The sequence below is a fragment of the Artibeus jamaicensis genome, unplaced genomic scaffold (assembly GCF_021234435.1).
Source record: "Artibeus jamaicensis isolate MK-2021 breed Jamaican fruit bat unplaced genomic scaffold, CSHL_Jam_final contig_444, whole genome shotgun sequence".
NCBI lineage: Eukaryota > Metazoa > Chordata > Mammalia > Chiroptera > Phyllostomidae > Artibeus > Artibeus jamaicensis.
This window is the reverse complement of record NW_026521831.1, coordinates 243,756-266,402: the sequence shown is the minus strand read 5'-3', so window position 1 is coordinate 266,402 and position 22,647 is coordinate 243,756. Positions and strand designations below refer to the sequence as shown.

The following is a 22,647-nucleotide window of genomic DNA, read 5'->3' as shown; positions in this document are numbered from 1 at the left end:
GCCAGGGAGGGGGCACCAGGCGGAGTCTGGTTCTCTACAGGAGGTCCAGGCCCTGCCAGAGGGTCACGTGGCCCGACCTGGGGGCTTCCGGGGGCTCCCCAGCCTTCATCCCTGCCCCCTGTTCCCCTGGCTGGCTGTTGTCCTCTGCACCCAGTTTCCCCATGGGGGCCCGTGCTGTCTCTGTTAGCAAAGCCCCTCGCTGGGACCGAGGGTCTTTACTCACGGGAAAGGCCAGGGCAGGGGCCCTCACCTGCCAGGGACAGTGTGGGGCCCCCTGCGCATCGGAGGGGTGTGCAGGCCAGCCTGGGATGGGAGTGGGTGCAGGGGGGCTTCTCTGTCATGGAGGCAGAGGGTGTGGGCCAAGGGCGGGGTGTCCTGGAAGTGCAGACCAGAATGGGCGATGGCCTCCGGTGGACTGTCTCGCGCTGGCTGGCAGAGCGCAGGCTGCTGTGGTCTCAGGCATCGTCAGAACAGGCCCTGGCCCTAGGAGCCCTGTCCCGCGGACACGCAGCGCTCTGGATGGGCCTGGCCTCTGTTCAGCAGAGCCACGGGGCTGCCCCCCACCCCTTCTAAGGGGTCCAAGCCTTCCGAGGTGGAGATGAAGCCCCCAACTCTCCCTCTTCTCAGCAGGAGCCGCTGTGGCCCCCAGGCTGGCCTCTGACCTCCTCTCCTGGTTAGCAGGAAGCAGCTGTGTCCAGATAAGGCTCAGACACCGAGGAAACTGAGCTGGGCCAGAGAGAGTTGGCAGCCGCCCCAGGCCAGTGAGAGAGGTGACAGGCGCTCAGGCTGTGGAGCCCTCCCCTCCCTCGGGGCCTCCTGCGAGGATGAGGGCCAGACCGCTGTCGAAGGAAGCGCCCCGGGCCCTGGAGCCCCCTGACCCATGCCCCCCTCCTGGCCCACTTCCTGGGCTGCCCTCTCTGGGAGGCAGGCAGGGTGGGGGGCTTCCTGGCCAGCCACCCCCTCCGAGCCACGGCACAAGTGGGCAACCCTGGGAACAAAGGTCCTTAGGTCTTCCTCCCCCAGGACACTCGGCCAGTGCCACACTCGGGACCACAGAGGCCGCCTCATATCCCAGAGGGGAGCGGTGGGGAGTCAGCGTCTCCTCACAGCGCCAGCTGGGGTGCTGGTGCATTTTCCAGAAACCCGGAAAGCACTTTCCTGCTCTGGGCCCAGTGCTGCCTGCCTTCACCTGGGCGTTGCTGAAGGGAACATGACGTGGCAGCAGCTTGGGGACAGCCTGCAGCCCCTGGTCACCAGGCGGCTCTATACGTCACCCCTTCCGAAGCGCTGGAGCAGGGGCTCGGCCGGTGCCTGTGCACGTGCGTCCACCACAGCTTCGTTCCCGTGGGCGGGGGTGTGTGTGCTCTGACACCAGCTCTGTGCACCGGCCCTGCCTGGAGCCGGGCGCCACTCAGCCCTGGGCAGGGGGGGTGGGCCTGACGCGCCGCAGCACAGGCAAGTCTGGACGCCGTGTTCCCGGGGAAGGAAGCAGGGTGTGGGAGACAGCACAGGTCGGGGGCTGCCTGCTCGGGTTGGGGGGCGATGAGCAAAACTCCTGGAACTACAGGTGACGGCTGCGTGACGCGTGAGCGCCCTGGGTCCGTACACACTGAAGTAGCCCCAGAGGTCAGTTTCACGTTGCGTCCACTCTACCACAGCCAAAACGTTCTGAGGAAGGGGACGGGCCGGCCGGACAGGTGAGCAGGTCCGACAGTGTCCTGCTTGGACCCTGTGATGCTGGCAGCAGGTGGAGCTTCCAGGTGACAGGCTTGGGGCAGCTGCTGCACTGTGGTTGTGGAGGGGACGTTTCCCGAGGACTTAGGGACTCGATGTCTCGAGTCATTGTCCACTGGGGGGCCAGAAGTCGTGGTGTCCAGAGCCGGTGGTGGTGTCCCGAGTTTGGGGCCCACTGGACTGCTGTGATGGTCATGGCTCCGGCTTGACAGGAGGGGCCCTGCCTGTGGCCGCAGGGCGGGGGGGGGTGCAGTGGGGGCGGCACCTCTCTGCACTGCCCCTAGGTCTGTGGGCCATTTGTCCTCTGTGCTTCTGTGAGAGCCTTTGTCCTCAGGACATCAGTCCTTTGTCTGCCTGTGGCCCTGTGGCCGTGTTTCTGTGTCCACAGGCTGTCTCTGACTTTGCTCACGGTGACGTCTGCGTTTTGGTTCTTGGAGGAGGGAGCATTGCTGTTTGTCCAGAGTCGGCCCAGCGAGCGAGTGGGTGAGCGAGCAAGCGAAGGATCGAAGGCACACTTGTCCCCTTGCGCCTGCGGGCCTGCAGTGCAGTTGGGGACAGACATTTGGACACCTGCTACAGCAGGGATGGGCTGTGAGGATGTCCTGCTGAGTGGGATCAGCCAGACACAGGAGGCCCCTGGGGACCCGACCCATGGGGACAGACAGCGACAGCAGAGAGGACAGGGTCCAGTCTGGGGAGACCGGAAGGTCCTGGAGATGGTGGGCACGGCCGTGCGGCCCTGTGCACGTGCCTCCTGCTGCCCAGCCACAGCCTCGGCAGATCAGTCAGGTCTCGGAGTAAAGGGTCCGTTCACCACCTGGAAAAAGACAGTCAGTCGTTGCCAGAGTGTTCCCTGAATGGGGCTGCGCCAGTCGCAGCCCCTCCCTGGGGAAGAAGGTAAATCAAAACCCGAGGTGAGGGCCTTCGCTGCCCGGCGGGGCTCTGGGTGCCTGCTCAGAGTGGGGCGTGGCCTCCACATCCCGGGCCAGCCCGAGCCCCGCCCTGCCTGGACGCCCACGCAGCCCGGTGCCCACCCTCCGGGGGCTACGTGAGGCCCGGACTGCAGCCCCTGCGACTGGGGGCTTCCAGGTCGAGTCACATAAAGACAGTGAGTCAGGCACAGTGGTGAAGCCGAAGCTGCGCTGAACACGGGCAGAGCCCGACGCAGCTCCGGAGAGGCCTCCGGGAGCAGGGAGGGTGCGCTGGGGAAAGATGGAGGGTGAAGCCGGAAGGAGACCTGCAGACATTGTCAGCAAACTCGGAACTATGGTGAGTCCAATGATTTTGTAGCAAACACGAGTCACTAAGTAATGACTTAGTGAAATAGGAAATGAGAAGAGACCAGTTACACTCAAATCTCCTCTTTCCAAGGAGCACCAGGCGGTTTTATTGGTGAATTTTACCAAATCTTTGGGAAATAAGCCCTCTCGCCTACGAAGTGCCCCAGAGGTTAGAAAGGGGTGAAGCCGAGAGTTTTACAAGGCTCTGAGCGTGCCCAGGGCCCACGTAGACCAGAGGGCAGCAACGGATGGTCACGTCCTCCCTGAAACGCAGACTCTGGATCTGGGCAACCCCGACTTACCGTCAGGACGTGGTTCAGACTTTCCCATTCACAGGATGAAACAGGAAGATCAGGATTTGTCCAGAACAGGCGGGTGATGAAGCGCCACACCCATTCTTAGCACACCTCCCGAACCTGCTAAATATGCACAGACCTGCATGGGTGGTCGTCTGCCTGGGCCGCTTGTTTGTTCACTTGCTGGGGTCACTGCTGCCATCCTGTCAGCCCCTGAGATGCCCGGGAAGGCAAAGGCAGCCACTGAGTATTCCCACTGAGGTCCGGGGCAGCGCAACAGGACGCGGAAGGTCGGGGGTCGAGAGAGAGAGAACTGCCCTCTGCAGAGGCGCCACTGCAGAGGTGGACGGCAGTGTGTGAGCGAGCGGGGAGGGGTCAGAGCCCCCACGGCGGGGAGGCCACGGTGCGAGAGCCGCACCGGGACCAGCGTGCAGAGAGGCCTGTGGTTACAACGTGAAGATGCGGGGACGCCTTTGTTCGCAGAGGCAGCTGCGCCCCGCCCAGAGGGTGTCCCCGGGGAGACCCGGGCCGGCTTACGTGTGGCCCGAGGACTGTTCTCCCTCGTTGCTGCTCTGTCTCATGATTCCACATGGGACAGAGCTGGGCCCGACGCGTGCACGGCACAGGCGGGCAACCTGAAAGAGAGCCGGCGTGTCTGCTGGGGCACGCTCCCCGTGCCAGCGGGCGTGTCTGCACAGGAGCCTCACCAGGCAGACCCAGGGAACCGGCGCAGGTGCCAGCAGCTTGGCCTGTGGGACCCAGGGTCGCAGTGGCACAGTGCAGCTGTGCCCCCAGAGATGGCCTTATGCCCCGGTGGCTCCTCAGGAAGTGCTGTGGGGACGACCGGCCGTCGCACGGGAGATGCACAGGGAAAGGCTGGGGCCCGCAGCACTGGAGCCGCCGCACCGGGAGCATGCGCCACAGGGACAGTTGGACCGCGCAGACGTCGTCAGACACCCATTTGGTCGGCCCACAGCTGGGAGGGGGCGGGCGTGTGCCCGGTGGAAGCCAGTGGTCCTGTCGGGCTCACCGGCAGAAGCAGGTGAAAGGTATGGAGAGGGGGCAGCCCGTGGCAGTGCCCCTGGCCACAGGTCCCTCACTGCCTCCTGCAGTGGACACCGCAGCGGTCATGCGCCGGCCCCCAGGCCTGATGGTGCTCTTCTCGTGCCTGTGGGCGAGCGCGAGGGGCTGAGCAGCCTGTCCACGTCCACGTCCCTGGATGGGGCAGCACTGCAGCCGGAGCTTTAAAAGAGGTGACTGGGTTCAGACGCACCCCGTAGTCCCGGCAAGAAGAAGGAGGCCATCAGTGTGAGCCTCTTCCCATGGGGTTGAGCCCCAAAGAGGAGAGATGGGCACGCAGGGACGCACCGGGAGTCCCCTGCAGGGGGGGGGCTGGCAGGCGGCAGGGCAGGCTGGGCCAGGTCCTGCTCGGGACCCAAGGAGACCAGCCTGCTGGCCTGACCTTGGCTGAGGCTCCCAGATCGTGCGCTGCCCGGATGGTGGGAGCCGCCATCTGTGGTGCTTGTCGTGGTGCCGTGGACACCAACGTAGCACGTGGGGTCAGCAGCCGCCACCACCGGGTGGTGCAGGTGCGTGCGGACCCCACAGCCCTGAGAGCATGCGAGGGGCCTGGGCGGGGCCCGGGGCACAGGGCCACCCTGGCAGCCTCACCAGGGCGGTGACGCCACTCGGCCCCCGAAGGCACATGTTTGCTTTGTGATGCGAAAGATTAGACAGAGTTCCCAGAAATGAACGTTTTGTGAGTTTATTTTCACTTTTTTAAAAGTTTTATTTATATATTTTTAGACAGAGGGGAAGAGAGGGAGAGAAATATTAATGCGTGGTTGTCTCTCGTGTGCCCCCTACTGGGGACCTGGCCCATAACTCAGGCAGGTGCCCCGACTGAGAATCGAACCAGCAACGCTTTGGTCCTCAGGATGTCACCCGACCCACTGAGCCACTCCACCCAGGGCTTGTGTTAATCTCGAATTCATGAATTAAGCCCTGTTGTAGGCACATACGCACAGGAAAAATTGTGGGGCACACAGGGTTCATTACTATCTGTGCAGGCACCACTGGGGTTTTGGAATGTGTCCCTGTGGATTTGGGGGCTGACAAATGCACTGATTGTTGAAACAGCCTGCCAGGCCCTCGGACGGGCAGACGGGCGGACGGGGACCATGTCTGTGTGTGAGTGTGGCCCGGCGTCGCCAGCCCTGAAGGCTCTGAAGGGAACTTGGTGTTGCTGTGAAGGGCCCGAGCAGAAGCCGGCAGGTGGCATCAGGCATGTGGCTCAAGAGCCAGAGCAGCTCTTGGCTGCGTTCGAGCGAGGACACACTGTGCGCAGCAGCCCAGGGTGCAGCCACGTTTCTGTAACAGCCAGAAATGCAGCACTGTGGGTGTTGCCTCTGTGGTCCCGGGGGGCTGGGCCCCTGCAGTCCTCAGTGCCTCCATGTGGCTGCCTGGGTCCTGTCCTTGCAGCAGGGGAAAAGGAACCGACCAGAGGCCTGCTGCCCCCGGGACAGGCTACATGGTGCCGCTGCTAGGGGCGGGAGGGGGACTGGCAGGGTCTGCTTGGTGGCCTCGCCCACTTTTCCTCCAGGCAGGAATGAGCCTCTGACTGGCAAACCCAGCGGTGCCGGCCTACCAGGGGAGGCAGGAAATTCAGGGACAGCAGCAATGTCCTGCAGGGGGCCCTGCTCCAGACAGTGGTCCCTCGGGGAAGGGAGGGCGGGTGCAGAGAGCACGCTCGGCTCCTGTGCATCGGGCCATCTTTCTCAGAAAGAGCAGAGGTTGGTGTGGAGAACACCTTTCATTCTTTGTGGTGGAGATGCAGAGACGGTGCCGTTACTCTCTGTAAGCTTTCTGGACTCACGGTTGTGTTTCAGAAACCAAGCCAGGCCCACTTCTCTGGGATGCGGTGCCGGAGCAGGCAGACAGCGGCCGGAGGGAAACACTGGGCTGTGCCTGTCTCGGGCGTGCAGGCCGTGAGTGCCCACAGCCAGCCGGCGCTGCCGCCGTGCAGAGTGGCCGCCCCGAGTCAGTGAGAGTCATGGTTTGCGGGCATTGGTGTTTGTTCACGATTCCCTTGGGGGCCAAGAGTTAGGAAGCAGATCTCGAATTTGGCCGCCTGCGTTGCAGACCCCCTGGCGTTCTCTCTGGACGGGGGCTGGATGAGGAACAGACCCCCTTTTCCTGTGTCTGTTTGCAGACAGTCCTTTCTGGGCCTTTGTGCTGTTTGCACACAGAGGCGGAATAACCAGGCATGTGTGGGTGTGCACAGTCACAGGGGAGGGGCCCCTGAGCGCCTGTGATGAGGCCACATCCAGGGGAGGTTACTGTGCCTCTGGCCACGGCCACCGCATGCTGTGGACGGCGCCCACTGGAGCCCCCCCCACAGAAGACGAGTGGAAGGAAACTGGGAGACACCGGTTGAAAAGTGCTGAGGGGCCCCTGTCCCTCCTGGTTCACGGGAATCGGGCGCCAGTTGGGCCTGTGGGGCTGCAGTGGGCGTGCCGTTAGGTCTGTGGCTTCTCCGATTCCCGAAACGAGGCTTTTCGCACGTAGCGTGCAGCACACCTCACCCTGCCCCACGCTCGTGTGCGCTCCACCTGAGCCCTGCGCCCGTAGTTGCTCCTTCAGCTCTGCCCAGCCCCTGGCAACCGCCTGCCCACTCGGGCCGTGTGCCTGCCAGGGCCCTGTGTTCGGGGCTGCTGTCGGGGCCGGTGTCCCCGCCCCTGGTGCTGCCATGGGCTTCAGTGCCTGTTCACCACCCTCGTTTCTCTTCTGGTGAAACGTCTGTGCAGGTCTTCTGCCCATTTTATTTTTACTTATTTAAAAATTAAAGTTTTCTTCAATCGCAGTTGACATTCAGCCTCGTTTGTGAGTTTCAGGTGTCCTGCGTGGTGGTTACAGACTCATTTCCTCCACACAGTGCCCCTGTGTGTTCCATGCCCCCGACACCACTCGCAGTTGTGGTGACATCTCCTCCCTGTGCTGGACTTCATGTCCCTGGGACTGGTCTCTGCCTGCCCGTTGCACTGCTTGGCCCTCCCCCTTGGAGGCGAAGTAGGTGGGCAGGCCCGTGGGGCAAGGAGGTTATGGGTGCTGGCACCCTGGTCCCTGGGGGCATGCCTGGTCTACCCACCCTCTTCTGTCTGCCTGTCTGCGGACCCTCGCCCGGCCACCTCCATGAGAGGGAGACCCGCCTCTAGGACCCTCTGAAGAGGGGCACCTGGCCACGGCCTGGGGCGCTGAGGGGAGCTCAACGCAGGCGGGCACCGAGGTGGCCCCCAGGCGGTCTGGCCAGGGCTCCTGGGAGCCTTGATGGCCAGTCCACTGTGGCAGCCAGGGGCGCCCCTGGAGCTCGAGCAGTGTGGATGGGGGGCCACTCCTGAGCAGGGCCGGTGTCCTTGCAGGTTGTGCAGCCTGACCCTGAAGAAGCTGGTGGTCTTCCAGGAGCTGGAGAAGGAGCTCCTGTCGGTGGTGATCGCTGTGAAGATGCAGGTGAGGCCACAGGCCAGGCTGTGCCGGCGCCCTGCTGCCCAGGTGAGGGCGCAGGCACACGGGAGGCCGGGCCAAGTGTCTAGGGAGTAGAAATGGGGGCGGGCCCTCCTGCACCCACACCCCCTGCCTGCCACCCGCCACCCTGACGCGGTGCTCTCACCACTTGCCTGGGGCCGAGATGCTCGCGGGTCTTGCTCCCTGTGGGCACAAGCGAGCCACCGGGTTTCAGGAGGCCAGCTTTGGCCTTTGTGGGGGCCCCTGGGTCCCAATGGGTGGCAGCTCTCAGCCCCGCCGTCCCCCGCAGGTGCGAGGCCCAGCACCGGCTCACAGGCCCCTGCTGGGGGGTGTCCTGCTGTGGCCTCGCTGCTGAGCTTCAGTGGGAACCAGTGCCTGTGCTGCCAGGACCCCTGAGCAGCCCCACAGGCAGAGGCCCTGTGCCCCAGGTTGTCACCGCTGTGGCTGCCTAGGCTGCCGGCCTGCAGCTGTGGGGGCCCGACAGCCATGCTCGCCTCCAGCTCCTAAGTGAGGGGGCCTGAGGCCTGACTCGCCCACCCATCAGTTGCCACCATCCCCACAGGGTCACTCTTTTGAGTAAAGGTCTGAAGAAATCAATAGTTTCCTCCCCGAAGATGCCGTCGTCAGTGCTCAGCATCAGAGCCAGCCCTGGCAGGCTGCATGCGGGACCCCGGGCTGGGGAGGGGTCTGGGTCTCATCGGGTCTTCAGGATGAGGTGGGGCTGACCCACTCTCGCCCCTGAAGCTGGCACTGTTGACCTCCGACCCCGACCCGCCCGCACCCTGGCCTTAGCCCTCCGCTCCCCCAGCTGCCGTCTCCGTGGTCCCAGCCAGACCCTGTCACTCTTGAGATCCAGCCGCACAGGGTCCTAGGCCCCTGGGAGCCTCCCTCCCTCTACAGTTTACCCTGGGCGCCCGGCACCCACCTGCCCCACGTGGTGCCGGGCCAGCAGGCCCTGTCCGGACCAGCACCTTCTCAAGTGTGGGGTGTGCTCTGGGGCAGGTCGGAGGTCAGGGCCTGTGTGTTCTACAGGTGATTTGTGTTGCACTGTCACAGGCGCTTAGCGGTGGCCTTTCCCACTGTCCGGGCGGCTCACGCGCACACACGCTGGTCTTCCTGTGCAGCCACGTGCCCAGCTACTTCTAGACGTCTGCCATTGTCCCTGTGCTGTGACTCCGCCACTGCGCCTTAGTCAGTGACCTCCAGGGGGTGGTCACCTGTCCCCGCCTGTGTCTGCAGCAAGGCCTGGACCCCGAGCCTCTCCCAGCCCACACAGCCTCTGCGTCCATGCAGTTGCTGTGGGTCTGTGTGCTCTGGGCTGCTCGTGGCTCTGAGCCACATCAGCAGGGGGCTCGGGGTCAAAGGATGTGGACGTCTGTAAGGCTCGTGACAGACCTCCCCTCACACGCCCCAGCCCTCGGCTCCTCCTCCTGAGTTAAGGGGAGGGACAGTCTAGCTGCTGTCCCTAGGAGGCACTCCCCCTGCAGGAGACCCTGTCTTCTCTTCCAGGGCTCCAAGCGCATCCTGCGGTCCCATGAGATCGTGCTGCCCCCCAGTGGACAAGTGGAGACTGACTTGGCACTGACCTTCTCCCTGCAGGTGGGCCCTCCCGGTTTACCAACACCCCCTCCCGCTGCCTCGGGCCCCCGACTGTAGGCCCTGGTCGGTTCGGGCTAGGGCGGTTCGGGCTAGGGCGAGCAGTTCATCCGGGTCTCCTCACAGAGCGCGAGCAGTGAGGTTGAGAACTCGAGTGACAGGTTGCGGCTGTTTCCTTCCTGTGTTCGAAAAAGGTGGGGAGGAATGTGGGCAACTCAGCGGCGTGAGCTCGGACCCCTGTGCAGTGCTGGGTGTGCTGGCGGGGAGTGTGCCTCTGTTTGCAGCAGACACCCCAGCATGAAACAGCTGCACCCCCTGCCCGACTCGGCCCAGAGCCCAGAGCAGCCCTGAACCGGCCTGAGGGCGGCCGTCCTGCCTGCGTGTCTGCAGGCAGTATAAAGACCCTTGTGGCCCAGAAGTGGCTGGCAGCTGCTTCTCGCCATGCGTGTGCTGGGAGTGTAGAGCCGTCTCCGGCGTGGGTCCTCCCACCTGCTGCACCCACCACACCCCCACTTCTGCTGGGGCCTGAGGCAGGGCTGCGGTCTCGAGAAACCCCACGAGTCCTACCGGCAGCCCCTGGTGCCCAGCTCTGCCTGGTCAGCTCTCTGAGCCCTGTGTGCCTGGGCTCTGGGCCAGTTCTCTGCTTTGGGGGTCCAGGCTATTAATGGGGCACAGTTTCCAACACGTGTGACTCACCCTGTTGCACCCGTGGCTCTGCAAGCGCGGAGAGCTGTGCTCGGTGTGAGCCAGCACCACGGTGGGTGCAGGTGGCCCGTCGCCTGCCTTCCAGGCCAGCGTTTACTCATGAGCCTGCAGGAGACTCGTTCGAGCTTGCTCCCGACACATGTGGTCTGTGGCCCACATGTGGTGGGGAGGACGTGTCCTTGGCCCTGGCCCGACACCCTCGAGAGCCGCATGTCCGCCCCCGTGGGCTGTTAGCGTTGCCCCAGCTGGTGGCCACCCTGGGTGGACCCCTGACCTGGGGTGTGCTCACAAGCCCTCTTGGGTCGGCTTGGGTGGACGGCAGTGTGGCCCCTCCCCCCACAGTACCCCCACTTCCTGAAGAGGGAAGGCAACAAGCTGCAGATCATGCTGCAGCGGAGGAAGCGCTACAAGAACCGGACCATCCTGGGCTACAAGACGCTGGCCGTGGGCGCCATCCACATGGCCGAGGTGAGGCACCGGGCAGCCCTGTGCTCCCCCACTACGGCTCTGCCAGGATGGCCCCCGTGGCTCAGAAAAGCTTTTGCCCGGGCGTGGGTGTGACCTGTGCCCTCCCAGGAAGTACCCTTCACATGCTTCCCCCACCGGTTTCTTTGATGCCTGTGTCCCACCGAACAGGCACTGGCTTGTCCAGCAGGACGGCTGGTGAGGCTCGGGCTGCCTGGTGGGCGGCACGCACGCTCAGTGGGTCGGGTGACAGGAAGTTTGTTGCCTGGTGAGGAAATGAGGGGACCAACCATCTGACACCACCTGCCGTGGGGCAGCCAGTGCCCCAGGCATCAGTGCGGGGCACACGCAGGAGAAGAGGCCCGGGCGCTGTGTGTCCCCTGGGCCCTGGAGTCTCCACCATCATGGGGCAGTGTTCAGGGTGTCAGGGGCCCTCTGGGACTCGGAGTGGGGTGGGTGTCCTGTGGCACAGGGCAGGGCCCTGGGCAGTGGCTGGGCCATGAGCCACACACACGTGTATTCACGTCGTGTGGGCCGTGGTCTTGTCTAGGAGTGGCTGTCTGCACACCGCTTGCTTCTGTTGTGGCCCCTAGGCAGCTGGGCTGCGGACCCTCCTCACTGACAAGCAGCTGTCCTTTGTGGCTGCACCTGGTGCTGGCCACCCCCACTTGGCCCACCCATGTGGCCCCTGTGTCCACTCTGGTCTTACTGCCGCAGGGGCCCCTGCTCTGTGGTCCTTCCTAACATGGCGCCTCCCCCAGGTGATGCAGCGCCCCCCCGAGGGCGGCCAGGTGCTGAGCCTCTGCAGCAGCGTCAAGGAGGCCTCTGCCAAGGTGGCTGAGATCTGGATCTTCTCCCTGTCCAGCCAGCCCATCGACCATGAGGATAGCGCCATGCAGGCTGGACCCAAGGCCAAGTCCACAGGTGACTGACACGTCCCTGCTTCCCTGCCACCTTCTGGCCGCCTTCCTCGGGGTTGGAGATGTCAGGAAAGGGCAGTGGTCTGTGGCTGCCTTGGCCTGGCTGCGGCACAGCCCAGCTTTGCTTCCAGTGGCTGTGACATCACATGTGAGGAGAGGTCGCAGGGTCGATCACAGTGCCTTCTGGGTCTGGACGCAGGTCCTGGCATGGCCTGTCACCACTGTCACAGCCGTGCTCACTGTGCCCTGTGGGGTGACGGGCAGACAGGGGCCCAAGTCCAGCATGAGTCGCAGGCTGAAATGCACCTGGCAGGCGGGGCTTGGGGATGGAGGAGGGCTTTTGGGAGCGGAGAAGTGCGGCCTCGCCCTCCCTCTGCCAGGGCTGCCCGGGCCCTGCTCCTGCTGCCTGGGGCTGTCCCCTCCAGTTCCTGATAGCGAGGGGGCCTGACAGTGGGTGGTGGCCTCATTGCTAGGATACTGGGTGGAATCTTGAGGTGCTGACCCTTCCACGTGCTCATTCCGCAGATAACTACTCTGAGGAGGAGTATGAGAGCTTCTCCTCCGAGCAGGAGGCCAGCGATGATGCCGCGCACGGGCAGGTAGCCAGCCGCTGTGGCAGGACCCCAGCGGACGGCCCAGGACCCTCCAGAGCTGCTGCTGTGGGGGGGCACTGGGCAGGGGGCTGTGTCTCGCCCCAAGTGCATAGGCAGGCGCACAGGGCCACTGGAAAGAGGGCTCCCTCTGTCAGCCCTGGGGGGCGGGGTCCCTGGGTCCCCAGTGGCTGCCCTGGCCCCAGGTGCCATGTCTCCACAGGACTTGGATGAGGACGACTTTGATGTAGGGAAGCCCAAGAAGCAGCGGCGATCGATAGTAAGAACGACGTCCATGACCAGGGTCCGTGGAGTGTGGTTTTACTAACCTTGGGGAATGGCGGGGGCGGGGGTGGCGTGCAGGGGGCGGGCAGCTTGAGTGAGCTTCTGGAGGGTCCAGGAGTGAAGTGGCCACCCCTGGCCCTGGGTGGCGCATGTAATTGGTCTCTTCTGAGGTGCAGTCTCTTCCCCCAGAGGTGGCATGAGGGCGGGAAGAGGCCAGGCCCTGACCCTGGCCTGAGAGGGGCTGGCGTGGTGCTTAGCCTTTAGCTAGAGCTCCCCTGGCAGGCGATGGTCTGCAGGGCCTCCCCAGGCTCACCAGAGGGCAACAGTCCCCACTCCACTGGTGCCCAGATGTGCCCTGTGCGGGCCGGTCCCCAGGCCCCTGTTTCAGTTCAGCAGCTGGCCTGCCCAGCACAGTGGGTGGCCCCGGGGGGTGGGGCTGGCAGGACTGTCAGGCTTCTCCAGGGGAAAGTCCCAGGATGGGGCCTCAACCTGTCACAGAGGGCCCCCCACTGTGTGCCCCAGTCCTCAGTCGGGCAGCATAGTAGGGGGCCAGGGCTGGTCCCACGTGCTGGTTGCAGCTGCCCCCACAGCTGTGGATGGAGAGCAGGGGGGCAGGCGCGGCCTTCGGTAGAGTAACCCGCTCCCACCCCTTGAGGGTAGCTGGGAGGGGCCAGTGCTGAGCCCCCACCTGGAGTCCAGCCAGGGAGGTCGTGCCAGCGGGAGGTGCTAGCCCCTAGGCAGGTGGGCAGGTGCACACGCTCCGGGCTCTGGACCTGCGGTGGAGCTGGTGCCCCTCCCTGGGTCCGGTTCTGCGTCCCACCGCGGCGGCGGCGGAGGTTTGGGTGCTGGAGGAAGTGCCTGTTGTTCAGCTTGCGAGAGCGCTTGTGAGTCCGTGAACGCTGCAGCAGGCTCCGGCAGGACTCGGGGCCAGGCCGGCCTCCCTTGTCCACCTCAGGGAGCAACCTCGCAGGCTCTGACTCAGTCCCCTCCTCTCACAGCAACAAAACTTCAAGCAGAAGGTCGTGGCCCTGCTGCGCAGGTTCAAAGTGTCCGACGAGGTGAGTTAGCCACGCCCCCCTCTGCCACCCCGCGCACCTGGCTGCGTCTGCAGCGGAGGCGGTGAGAGCGCCTGCTGCGCGCCCTGAGCTCTGACTTGATGGCCACACCCCGGGGAGGCCACGTGTCGTCCTCTGGGGGGCTGCGGCCACCAGTCTGTTTTGTGTGTTTTTATGACTTTTTTGGAGCAGTTTTCGGTTCACCACAAAATCAAGCAGAAAGTACAGATGCCACAAGCCCCACCCCCACTCAGCCTCCCCACTGACAACACACCAGGTGGCTTTCAACATTTTTTCCTTTTTGGCTTTTCTGTAGTCTCCAAGTCTTCTATAATCAGTTCACATAACTTTTTCTTAAGACTTTATTTTTAGAGAGAGGGAAGAAGAGAGGAAGAAAGAGAGGGAGAGAAACATCAGTGTGTGGTTGCCTCTGGTGCACCCCTTACTGGGGACCTGGCCCACAACCCAGGCACGTGTCCCAACTGGGAATTGAACCAGTGACCCTTTGGTTTGCAGGCTGGTACTCAACCCACTGAGCTACATCAGCCAGGGCTATATAACCTTTGTAACCAGAAGAAACATGCTTTTTTTTTTTAAATGTGGTCAGAGGAAAATTAGTTCCAAGTTTAGAACTTACCCAGAGAGGGGGGACTTGAGCCTCTGAGCTCCTGGTGTTCCAGTGCAGCCGTGGTGCCCATCAGAATGGCTCACACATGGGGAGCCACCCTGGCTGCAGCCGTCAGCACCACCCCTCGCGCCGCTCCAGTCCCAGCCAGCTGCCACTCACCAACATCAGCCAGCAGCTCTCCTAACACGTCGTATGTGGGAATGCAAGGGGCCTGGACTGCACCTTCGTACCTCACGTCAGACCTCGAGGCTGTGGCCACTGGGCAGTGCTCACAGCCCAGAAATAAGCCCAGTTCGGGGCAGTTGGCATCCACAGGATGCCAGGGCCGTGCCGTGGGGAAACAGCGTTTTCAGCAAATGCTGATGGAACACCTGGGTATCGACATGCGAAGAATGGAGTCGGCCCCTGCCCCACACCTGCACAAAAGAGATCGGAGACCTAAATGTGGGAGCTAAACTGCGGAACTGCAAACACCACCAGGAAAACAGAACCGCCCGTGAACCGAGAGCGTCTGTGCAAGTCCCGTGACCGCGGCTGGTACGCAGGACACAAGAACGTGGACGGCTCGGAGAGCTCTGCGGGGGCCTGGCAAGGTGTTTTCTCCAAAGACCCACGGGTAGCCAGTAGGCCTGTGAACAGAGCTTGGTGTCCCTGGTCATCGGGAATGCAGGCCAGGGCCACAGTGACACCAGGTGGCCACAGAGTGACACAGAGCAAGGACAATGGGGACATGGGTGGTGTGGCACCCAGGACGCAGCCTGGTGGTGCCTCAGGAAGTTCGGTGCCTGTGCTCGCGGGAACAGGTGAGGGTGGGGACAGGTGCAAGGGTGGCAGCTGGACCCAGCAGCGCTGGACGCCTCGGGGCCCATCGGCTGGATGGCTGAACTCGGGTCCTTGGTTCCATGGTACATGACCCAGCGGCGAAAGGGAGCCCACTGTTGGCAGGACACGGTGCCAGGCTGTGTGCTGTGTGGCTCCACTCGTGTGGCCTCCTGGAAAAGGCCACGCGCATGGGGACAGGTGGGGGCACTGGGAGGGCAGGGGCTCCCTGGGGAAGCCTCTGCATCCCAACCACGGCGGTGGCTCCACAGCGAGGTGCCCGTTCCAGCCTCACAGTCCAGACGGGGCGTCCAGGTGCCAGGACACACCTCCCTCTGTGTGGCGTCCAGGGGGTCTCCCCAACGTTGGGGACGATCGGGCTGGGGGAGCAGATGGGGTTGTGTATGGACCTGTGCCCTTCTGTCCTGCAGGCGCACCCACCCAGACACAGCAGCCCTCACGTATCTGCCCTCGCCGCAGGTCCTGGACTCGGAGCAGGACCCCGCAGAGCAGGTCCCCGAGGTGGAGGAGGACCTGGACCTGTGTGACACGCTGGACGCAGAGAACCCCAGTGACAGCGGCCCTGACACGGAGGATGATGACAGCGTCCTCAGCACCCCCAAGCCCAAGCTCCGGTGTGTGGTGGCCACGGGGCGCGGGTGTTAGGGAGCCAGCACTCGGGTATGGATGTGGGATGTGGGTGTAGGGACATGGGGGTTCCTGCAGGTGTCCCAGGAGAAGGGCAGATGGCAGGAGCCAGGCCGCACTCTGGAAAGCTCCTGGGACCGTGGGCGTCTGTCCGGGACAGGATGTATGTGGGGGACAGAGAGGCCGGCTGTGTGGGCTGGGGTCCAGTGGGATGCAGGCTGGGCAGCGGGTGCTCCCAGGTGCTTACTGGCCCAGGTGCGGCCCTGCAGCAGGAGGGGGATCAGGAGGAGAGCAGCACAGGTGTGGGGTGAGGCACGGCCCCTCAGGGTGCCGACCTGTCTGCCACGTGCAGTGGCGTCCCTCTCACGGTTCCACGTCCCCACGTGGCTTTGTCACTAGATATTTCAAGTCCCACCCATGACTTTAGCCTGAACTGTCTTCTAAGTCCCTTTGAACCTGTACATCCCCTTCCTCCTCCACAGTCTCTCCCTGCTGGTGGGGTTGTAGGCTGTGGCCGGCACCTGTGCCACCAGCTTTCTGGGACACAGGCTGGTCCTGAATGGTGGAGGAGCCGAGTGGCCTTGGGCCACCCATGCCCTCCCTCACGCCACCGTTCTTAAGGGCAGAGGGCCGTCTGATGACGCCACTTTGCCCTGAGAACCCCATCAGGAGCGGAGGCTTTGCCTTCAGTGATAGGGAGGGTCTGGAGAGTGACCCCCCCACCCCCACGCCCAGGCCGTACTTCGAAGGCCTGTCCCACTCCAGCTCGCAGACGGAGATCGGGAGCATCCACAGCGCCCGGAGCCAGAAGGAGCCTCCGAGTCCGGTGAGCGAGTGCTGGGCCTAGGCCACCCTGCTCTGCTCTGGGGCAGCTGGGCAAGGAGAGGTCTGCCGTGACCCTCTACCGTCGTCCCTCGGGGGGCCACAAACACGGTGATGCCGGACACACCCAAGCTGACGTGCCACTGGCTCTGCCCAGTGGCAGGGTCTCCCTGCCCAGCTCCCCACGAGTGCTACTGGGCAGCCCTGAGCCCACACCCACGAAACCCCCGGCCGGTCTCCTGGGCCGCCTCCGACCCAGCCCTCTGCCCAGCACGGAGGCCTGGCGTCCAGCCTGATCCCACCTCCTTCACACAGGCTGACGTGCCGGAGAAGACGCGGGCCGTGGGCGGCAGGCCGCCCAGTGACAGCATCCCCGACTCGGTGGCCCACGTAAGCAACGCAGGCCGTGTGCACTCACTGTTCACGCCCAGACCCCTTCAACACACTGCTCTCGGGTCTGACGGGGGGCGGGGCTGGATACACAGGCCTTCTCCTCTCACCTCCAGGACCCGTGTGCAGAGCAACATGGTGGGCAGCGGGTGTGCCCTGCTTTGCTGTTGGGCACAGGCCCCAGGATGTAGATTGGTCACTGCTGCCCTCAGGCTCTCAAGGGACTTTCCTGGGCCATGGGGCAGGTTTGAGGAGCTTTGGTGCTGGCCTCCTGGGGACCCGGAGCAGGAGCCTGGGGGCGGGAGGCCAGGTCTGTGTGGCTCTTGGGCGGCATGCGGCTGTGCCCACGTGTAGGGAAGCACCAGCCTGAAGGGGGCCTGAACAAGCCCCCAGACCGAGAGGGCGCTCCCGTGCCGCAAGCGTGTCCCCGACAGCGTCCCCTCCCAGCAGAGCACTCCAGCCCCTGCGGAGCCACTGGCTCAGCCCGAGGACAGCCCAGAAGCGGAGACCTCCACCCTGGACGTGTTCACCGAGAAGCTGCCGCCCAGCGGACGCATCACCAAGACCGAGTCTCTCGTCATCCCCTCCACCAGGTGACAGGCCGCCCTAGGGAGGCCATTGGCTGGGCAGCACCGTGTGGGAGGGACCCTTCTGTGGGATGCAGGCACATGTCACAGGCGGGCCCGGCTACTGATGGAACCACTTGAGCAACACGCCGAATTCTGGGTGCACCCAGAGGTACACACCGGCTGTGACTGCCCCCCTTGTCACTAGCTGCTGGCAGGTGTGATGGTGGCTGCCAGCGCCCCTGCAGCTGGTGCCTGTGCAAGGCTCTGCTGCTGGAGGGGCTGTGCCAGAGGGCGGCACCCCCTGAGCCCGTGGTGGGGCTCCCGGAGAGCTAGGTCGTGAGCACACGGGCCAGTCTGTGCTGGTCCCACAGGTCTGAGGGGAAGCAGGCTGGCCGCCGGGGCCGGAGCACGTCGCTGAAGGAGAGGCAGCCGGCGCGGCCACAGAACGAGCGGGCCAACAGCCTGGACAACGAGCGCTGCCCGGACACTCGGAGCCAGCTGCAGGTGGGTGGGCACCCCTGCGGCGGCCTGAGGCCGGGCTGCCCCGGAGCTCGGCCTCCCGCTGTCTGACTGCTCCTGTGCCCGCCTGGCCCTGCACTGCCCGTAGCCCCGTGGCCTCTGCCCAGAGCCAAGTGCTGCCCAAATTGGGTGCTGGTGGGGTCACGGGGAGGGGGCACGGCACTCTCTTGCCCAGTGAGGACAGGCCTGTGTTCAGATCCCCAGGAAGACCGTGTACGACCAGCTCAACCACATCCTGGTCTCCGACGACCAGCTGCCGGAGAACATCATTCTCGTCAACACCTCCGACTGGCAGGGGCAGGTGGGGGCCAGTGTCCTCCCTGGGGGGTGTGGGCTAGGGGTGGCCAGAGACCCACCGCCACGCTCGTCCCCAGTTCCTGTCGGACGTCCTGCAGCGGCACGCACTGCCCGTGGTGTGCACCTGCTCCGCGGCCGACGTCCAGGCGGCCTTCAGCACCATCGTCTCACGGATACAGAGATAGTAAGTCTGCCGGGGCGGCCTGAGCCCGGCCCGGCCTGCGGGTCCCGGCGGGTGGTGCAAGGCGCAGAAGTGGCCGTGGCGGGGCCATCGGGGGGCCTGGCGTTCAGCAGCTGCAGGGGGGTCGTGAGTGGTTGGGACAGTGCCCCGTGAGCATGGCCCCTGAGCCACTGCCCCTCTCCTGCCACGGACCAGCTGCAACTGCAACTCCCAGCCGCCGACGCCTGTGAAGATCGCGGTGGCAGGGGCGCAGCACTACCTCGGCGCTGTGCTGCGGCTCTTTGTGGAGCAGCTGTCCCACAAGACGCCAGACTGGCTGGGCTACATGCGCTTCCTGGTCATCCCACTGGGTGAGCGTGCGTCTGCCCTTGAGGACACCCAGGGCCAGGGCGGGTGTCCGTCACCCAGCACAGTGCAGGGCCGGCCGCTGCCCCCTGAGCAAACCCGTGACAGCAGCCTGCGCCTGTTTGGGTGGCACCGTTCGTTCTGGAAACACCTGAGCGTGTCGGTCACATCCCAGGGACCGTCCCTGGGATGTGCCGAGCCCTGGGGGCCACCCTCGGGGGCGGCCCGGCGAGGGCCACGAGGGTGCGGAGCTAGGGCAGGCCTCACGCCCTGACCTGTCCCACCCGCAGGCTCCCACCCGGTGGCCCGGTACCTGGGCTCCGTGGACCACCGATATCACAACTTCTTCCAGGACCTGGCCTGGCGGGACCTGTTCAACAAGCTGGAGGCCCAGAGCGCCGGTGAGGCTGGGGTGTCCACACCACCACCGCCTGTTAGGACCAGGGTCTGTCATCTCCCAAGACAGACCCCCATGCTCCCCCCTTCCTGAGGCCCTGGCCACACCTGAACACCTGGTGGGGGTGGCAGCTGACAGGGCCCCAGCTAGGATGCATTCCTCTGCCACCATGAGCCCCGAGGGTGGTGACCAGGGCCTGGGCTGGTGGAGGCAGGGCCCTGGACCCCGGGGGAAGCTCCTCAGGACTTGGAGAGGCTTTACTGCCCTCACCTGGGACCTCGTGTGGGTGGCGTCTGCCGCTGGGCTCTGGCTGCTGGGCAGCCCCAGGACGTGGAGTGGGACCAGCACCGCACCTCACGGCCCCACGTGGACACCTCATACAGTGCAGGACACACTGGACATCGTGTCAAGGGTCACTCAGTACATCGCAGGGGCCAACTGTGCTCACCAGCTGCCCATTGCGGAGGCCATGCTCACCTACAAGCAGAAGAGGTATCCTGGGGGGCCCCATCCTAGGTGGTGAGGGCAGGCGACAGGGCCCCCAGCCCTACTTTATGGGCCCAGGTGGTGCAGAAGGGACCTTGAGTGATGGCCCTGAGGAACAGGTGCAGGGGGCTGGGCAGGCTGGCTGCGCTCCCGTTGTCACGTGTGCCGTGAGTTCCCGTAAGAAAAGCTTGGACATTGAGGTGCCCAGCCCCCGCACTGACTGGCACCCCCGGCTGGGAGACCAGTTCTCGCCCTGCCCCGAGCAGGACAGTGGTCAGCAGCAGGCCCCAGGAGCCTGGCCTGGTGCAGTGGCCAGACTAGGTCTGCAGTGGTGGGGACTTAGGGGGCTGAGTGGCCCCTTTTGGGCCGAGCCTGGGACCTGGCAGGTCCTGTGGGGAGGAGAGCCGGATGGGCGGCCCGGCGGCCAGTCAGACACAGCATAGTGCCCCTGCGTCAATCCGTGGGTCGGGAGCAGCTGCTCTGTCACCGAGGGGCCGAGGGGCCTTGGCCTGTCTCGCTCTCAGCCGCTGCCCCGCTGAGTGGGAACCTCCGCTGGCCGAGCCAGGGCTCCCTAGCATAATAACATTTCTGTGTTTTCTCCCTGGTGGCTTTCTGGAAAAGGAGAAAGAACTTTCACTTTGACTTTGCCCTCAGGTACCGCTGTCTCGGGGTCTGCTTCCATCTCTCCCCGGCTGGTCTTTAGGGCTGTTTAGCAGTGTCGGCAGGTGGGGGTGCGTCTGGAAGGGCGGGTGGCCAGGCTCCCTTCTCCCACCCGGCCCGAGGAGCAGACCGGACCCTGCTGCAGCCGCTGCCCGCTGGCGGCCACCACACGCTGCAGCCTGCAGTCACCCGGGCCCCTCTGTCTCGGTCCCGAGATTCGATTTAAGAAGTGGCTACGCCAGGCGCTGTTTCTCAGCTTGGAAGCGGGGGTCTGAGATCGAAGCTCGAGCTGCTGCCCGCTGCCCGCTGACACCACTCACCTCGTGCGGGCCCCACCCCCAGCTCTGGGTGGGCGTGAGCACTGGGTGCTGGCCCTCATGGCCCCAGGAGGGCGAAATGATGCTGAGCCTCCCTGTGGGGACGCTGTGGCAAGCGAGGATGGGGTCTTGCCCAGTTGACACAGGGGTTAGTGCCCCCAAACAGGCTTTTCCCGGCGGAGTCCTTTGGCCAGACTGCTAGGAACTCGTGCTTTTGGGTAGGGTTCTTCACTCCAGGGGGTTCCCCACCCCAAAAACCGGTCTGTTGAGAGCCAAACATGGGGCGCCTGCAGGGTGGCCCCTCTCTGGGTGCTCTCTGCCCCAGGGTCTGGGGTTACCTGCTCCCTGGGAAAGCCCCAGGGCAGGGTTGCAGCCCCTGTGCTGTCCTGCTAAACAAGCCTAGGGGCTCGAGAAAGACCAGCCGTGGTAACTGCTGCCCCTGAGCCGTTTCTTGGTGTAGCAGCTGCTCCGTGTGGGCCATGGCGTGAGGACCCCACAGCACGCCCGCTGCCTGGGCCCAGCTTCTTGCCTCCTCCCCCCGCCCCCCAGCTGGCCGGTCTGAGCAGAAAGCCAGGTCATTGGGAGAGCCCGGCTCTCCCTCCCGTGCCTGCCACCCCGCCTTGCATTACAGGGGTGGTACCAGTGCCCAGGGGAGTTGGAGGCTCCAGGTACCCTGGACGAGCCCGTGAAGGCTTGCATGTTGGTCCCACCCTCGCCCCTGAGTCCAGGGCCTGGAAGTTAGCATGTTCGCCTTTGCCTACTGGGGTAGACAGCCCACTTCTGTCCACCCAGGAGACCCAGGAGAGGAGGGCACTGGGCACAGCCCCCTGGCCCCTTGCTAGTGAGAGCCCCCAGGAGTACTTGCCAGAGGGTCCTGTGTGACCACCTGTTCCTGGCCAGCGGTCAGACACACCTGCCCTGTGCAGCCCACAGCTCCCGGGTGAGGGGGTGCTCGGCGCCCTGGTCCCTGACGTGAAGGTGAAGCTTGTGTGAATCCAGGGGTGCAGCCACCCCAAGGATGCCTGTGGTCCCTCCCCTCTGTATCCGGGGTTCGGGTTGACGCCATGTGTCCCAGTGGCCAGCCAGTGTCATCCCTGTCACGCTGGGCCTGTGTCAAGGGCTGGGTGTTGTGTGCATGGCCCTGGGTGCAGCTTGGCTTTGAGTCTTGGCAGCAACCCTGTGCTGTGGCGTTTCCTGGGTCTCGGCCCCTCCAGGCCCTCGTCTGCCTCCCTATGTGCTGCTCTCGGTAGGGGTCATGGGGACCGGAGCCTGCTGGGCACTGGGCCTGGGGTGCCAGGGCTCCTTCCTGGGCCACCCTGCATGCAGCAGCCTGGACACCCACCTCGGGACGGGATGTTTTCTCCTCCAGCTGCACTCCCCTCAGAAAGCGGGGGTGGGCTGGGAGCTCAGTCCTCCTCGTGGGGCGGAGCAAAGCTGCAGGTGCTTCTGCCCCAACATTTGTGCTGGGTGTTCCACAGAGGTGCCGTGGCGGCGCAGGGTAGGGACCTCGGGTCCCCGTGCAGGTGATGCCTGGAGGGGGGTGGCTGGCATCCACTCACCGCAGGCCCTGGCCCGCTTGTCCAGCTCATGGGCACACTTGGTGGGCAGCTGCGGTGGGGGCGAGGCTCCGGGAGTGGGTGTCAGAGAGGAAGGTCAGCCCTGTATCCAGTGGCGCATTTCAGGCCAGGTGGGGGCATCGTGGCCACTCCCCTGCCTGGGATTCCCTCTCTGACACCAGGCTCTGAGCTTTGGGGAAAGTTAGACAGGAGGACTGGGGCTGTGGCTGTGGCCCAAAGACCCGGTTCTTGGACAGAGGAAGGCCACCAGCCGTGGACACAGGACAAAGAGACATTGCCATTCCTGAGGCTTTGTGTGACCTCCCAAAGGCCAGGAGGGAGGTGCCCTTCCAGCCGCCCACGGGGCCTGGAACCTGACTCCTGGGGTCCCCTGGGGCCCCAGTGCAGGCTGGTGGAAGCCCCGCTGGAGGCTGTGCAGAGCCAGGTCCAGACAGATCCCACTGCCCGCCACACACCCTCGGCTCAGGCAGCTGCACAGCCAAGCGCCTCAGCCTCTGTGGGCTGCTCCGAGGGGTGTTCAAGTGAGAGAACGGGCAGAGGCCCAG

The 22,647-nt window shown here is 64.6% G+C and overlaps 1 protein-coding gene across 9 annotated transcripts in view; it reads left to right on the top strand.

Moving 5' to 3' along the window:
• Positions 1–22,647, top strand: part of PACS2 (phosphofurin acidic cluster sorting protein 2) — a 36,250-nt gene that overhangs the window by 9,463 nt on the left and 4,140 nt on the right. For 2 of the 9 annotated variants that reach the window (XM_053666032.1, XM_053666037.1), the window contains exons 2-18: positions 7,729–7,858; positions 9,341–9,430; positions 10,475–10,600; positions 11,359–11,521; positions 12,043–12,116; positions 12,331–12,411; positions 13,391–13,450; positions 15,375–15,529; positions 16,278–16,368; positions 16,680–16,754; positions 17,202–17,347; positions 17,695–17,827; positions 18,039–18,143; positions 18,217–18,323; positions 18,516–18,670; positions 18,956–19,066; positions 19,446–19,554. In XM_053666032.1, the coding sequence (XP_053522007.1) occupies positions 7,729–7,858; positions 9,341–9,430; positions 10,475–10,600; positions 11,359–11,521; positions 12,043–12,116; positions 12,331–12,411; positions 13,391–13,450; positions 15,375–15,529; positions 16,278–16,368; positions 16,680–16,754; positions 17,202–17,347; positions 17,695–17,827; positions 18,039–18,143; positions 18,217–18,323; positions 18,516–18,670; positions 18,956–19,066; positions 19,446–19,554 (1,911 nt within the window). Of the gene's footprint in view, positions 1–7,728; positions 7,859–9,340; positions 9,431–10,474; positions 10,601–11,358; positions 11,522–12,042; positions 12,117–12,330; positions 12,412–13,390; positions 13,451–15,374; positions 15,530–16,277; positions 16,369–16,679; positions 16,755–17,201; positions 17,348–17,694; positions 17,828–18,038; positions 18,144–18,216; positions 18,324–18,515; positions 18,671–18,955; positions 19,067–19,383; positions 19,555–22,647 lie in introns of all 9 variants that reach the window. The other 7 variants (XM_053666035.1, XM_053666034.1, XM_037132020.2 and 4 more) reach the window with 7 other exon arrangements.